The sequence below is a fragment of the Oryza sativa genome, chromosome 10, assembly GCF_034140825.1.
Source record: "Oryza sativa Japonica Group chromosome 10, ASM3414082v1".
Taxonomy (NCBI): Eukaryota; Viridiplantae; Streptophyta; class Magnoliopsida; order Poales; family Poaceae; genus Oryza; species Oryza sativa.
This window is the reverse complement of record NC_089044.1, coordinates 10079079-10082184: the sequence shown is the minus strand read 5'-3', so window position 1 is coordinate 10082184 and position 3106 is coordinate 10079079. Positions and strand designations below refer to the sequence as shown.

At 53.2% G+C, this 3106-nt stretch overlaps 1 protein-coding gene across 1 annotated transcript; it reads left to right on the top strand.

Moving 5' to 3' along the window:
- The first annotated feature begins 350 nt into the window (after positions 1–350).
- On the top strand, positions 351–1142 carry LOC107279073 (uncharacterized). Its single transcript, XM_015758122.1, has one exon. It carries the CDS (start codon positions 351–353, stop codon positions 1140–1142), a length of 792 nt encoding a protein of 263 aa, XP_015613608.1.
- The last annotated feature ends 1964 nt before the right edge of the window (positions 1143–3106 follow it).

The following is a 3106-nucleotide window of genomic DNA, read 5'->3' as shown; positions in this document are numbered from 1 at the left end:
CCGCGTTCGCTTCTCTTCCGCTGCCCACGCGACTTCCACGTCCCCACCACCGCGCCGCGCCCCAGCGATTTCCCCTCACGATCTCGCCACGCCCCAGCCCCACTGCGCCTTCCATGTCCCCACCGCGCCACGACGCACCGCGCCGCATCCTCGCTCGTTCCGTGCCGCGCCCTGCCTACATCGCGCCGCGCCGCGCTCTGCCCCCATCGCGCCACGCCGTGCCCTGCCCGCGCCGCGCCCTGCCCTGCTCTGCTCACGCTGCGCCGCTTTCTGTCTTCGCCACGTCGTGATTATTCTGCCTCTCTGCCATGTCTACCGAGTCCACCTCCTCTTCCACAACCTCGGGAACAATGGCATCTACATCATCCGGCTCTACTCCATCTTCTGCTGCCAGCACCGGGGATTCTACCGGCTCGATCTTCGTCAACCCGTATGCCACCGTCAACGTCAAGACTCACATACCAATTACCCTGGAGCTCAAGCACCCCAATTTCAACAAGTGGAAGACCTTCTTCACTTCTATGTGTGGCAAGTTTGGGCTCCTTCCTCACATTGATGGCACTGCACCCCCTCGTCCCGACGACTCGACTTGGGCACAAGCCGATTGTTGTGTTCAGGGCTGGCTGTTCGGCTCCGTTTCCGATGCTATCCTCGACGTCGTCATGGAAACCGACCAGACCGCCCGTGACCTATGGCTCGCCATCGACGATCTCTTTCAAGCAAACAAGGAACCCCGCACCATCTATCTCAGTCACGAGTTCCACTCAATGACGCAAGGTGACATGCCCATTGCCGATTATTGTCAGAAGGTGAAGACTGCTGCCGATGCCCTCCGCGACGTCGGCCACCCCGTCACCGAATCTCAGCTTGTCCTCAACTTGCTGAGCGGCCTCAACTCTCGTTTTTCGAGCACCGCCGACAACATCGCTAGCGCCCCTGTTCTGCCCTCCTTTGCCTCAGCGCACAACACCTTGTTGCTCAAAGAGCTGCGAATTGCCAATGCACACAAGGTCCAGGCTGAGACAACCATGGTGGTGGCTGCCTCCTCTGCCAATGCCTGCACTTCCGGCACCTGTGCGTCCTCTTCTTCATCACAGTCTCATGGCGATGTCTCCAACAACAGTGGTCGCCGCAACCAGTGACGCTACAACGGTGGCCGGAACAACAGCAGTGGTGGCGGCAATGGCGGACGACAGAACAACAGCAACGGCGGCGGCTATGGCAACTTCGGGAACAATTTCCAGCAGCAGCAGCACCAGGCTGGGCCACGAACTACCGGCCCATGGGTCTGTTTCAATCCATGGGCTGTGCAGCAGCAGCAGTCTCCCTGGCGTCCCAGCAACAGTGCCGGTCTGCTTGGCCCATATCCTCAAGCACACACGACATTTGCAGGCCCATATGTCTCTCCACCAATGCCGGGCTTGCCACCAATGCAGCAATCTCAGCCCAATTGGGATCAGGCAGGTCTGATTGCTGCCCTCAATCAGTTGTCCGTGCAAAGTCCAAGTCCTTGGGTGCTTGACACAGGAGCCACTTCACACATGTCCTCTACCGACGGTATTCTCGATACTCGTCTTCCCAATTCCTATACCTTCATTACCGTTGGCAATGGTCATACTATTCCTGTTATTTGTCATGGCACTTCTTTTCTACCTATAGGAACCACTAAATTTGATCTTAAAAACATCCTTGTCGCCCCCTCTTTGGTTCGCAATCTACTTTCCATTCGTCAATTCACTCGTGACAATAACTGTTCCATTGAGTTTGATGAGTTTGGTTTTTCTGTTAAGGGCCTCCGTACCCGGCGCGTGATTCTTCGCTGCAATAGTCGTGGTGACCTCTACACTCTACCTATTGCTGCACCTGCTATTGCTGCCCACAGCTTCTTGGCCCAATCCTCTACCCTGTGGCATCGTCGTCTTGGTCATCCCAGTTCAGCTGCTATTCAGACTCTCCACAAATTAGCTATTCTTCCTTGTACTAAGATAGATCATAGTTTGTGTCATGCGTGTAAGTTAGGGAAACACACGCGTCTACCTTTTTCTCGGTCTCAGTCTAGTACATCTTCTCCTTTTGAGCTTGTTCACTGTGATGTGTGGACCTCTCCTGTCTTGAGTACTTCTGGCTTTAAGTATTATTTAGTGGTGCTGGATGATTTTAGTCACTTCTGTTGGACTTTTCCTCTTCGCCATAAGTCTGATGTTCACCAGCATATTGTTGAGTTTGTTGCTTATGTTACGACCCAGTTCGGCTCTTCCATTAAGTGTTTCCAGGCAGATAATGGTACCGAATTTGTTAACCAAGCCACTACCTCGTTTCTCGCTAGCCGTGGAACCTTGCTTCGCTTATCCTGTCCTTACACTCTCCTCAAAACGGCAAAGCCGAACGCATGCTTCGCACAATCAACAATTCCATTCGCACCCTACTCATACAAGCATCCATGCCTCCTTCTTACTGGGCCGAAGCTCTAGCCACAGCCACATACTTACTCAATCGAAGACCCTCAACTTCCGTCCACAACTCCATTCCGTTTCAAATCCTGCATCACAAAGTTCCTGATTATTCTAATCTTCGGGTTTTTGGTTGCCTCTGTTATCCTAATCTTAGTGCCATGACTCCTCATAAACTCTCTCCTCGATCCGCTGGCTGTGTTTTTCTTGGTTACCCAGCTTCTCACAAGGGCTATCGTTGTTTGGACATTTCTACCCGTCGTGTTTTCATCTCTCGTCATGTGGTTTTTGATGAACAGACATTCCCGTTTGCAGCTATTCCCCAAACTGCTTCTTCTTTTGATTTTCTTCTACAGGGTGTTTCTAAAGCGGTAGCTCCGTCCTCCTTGGACGTCGAGCGTCCGCGTTCTCTACCGGTCGCTCCCTCTCCTGAGGTCGAGCCGCCGGATGACTTGGCCGGCCCTGATATGTCTCAGCTTCTTCTCCATAATAGAAGGCTACAATCATCGCAAGCTCCAGAACCAGCTATATTGGCGCCTTCCAGTGCATCCTCTAGTGCCGATGCTAGTACTACGGGCGGGAGCATGTCTTCTTCATCACCAGTGCAAACTATATCGAGTTCTTCTATTGCTCAGCCGCCTGCCTTGCATGGTGTT

What these genes read in the sequence shown, in the direction of transcription:
- LOC107279073 (XM_015758122.1), top strand. Translation starts at nt 351, where the DNA reads ATGGCATCTACATCATCCGGCTCTACTCCATCTTCTGCTGCCAGCACC.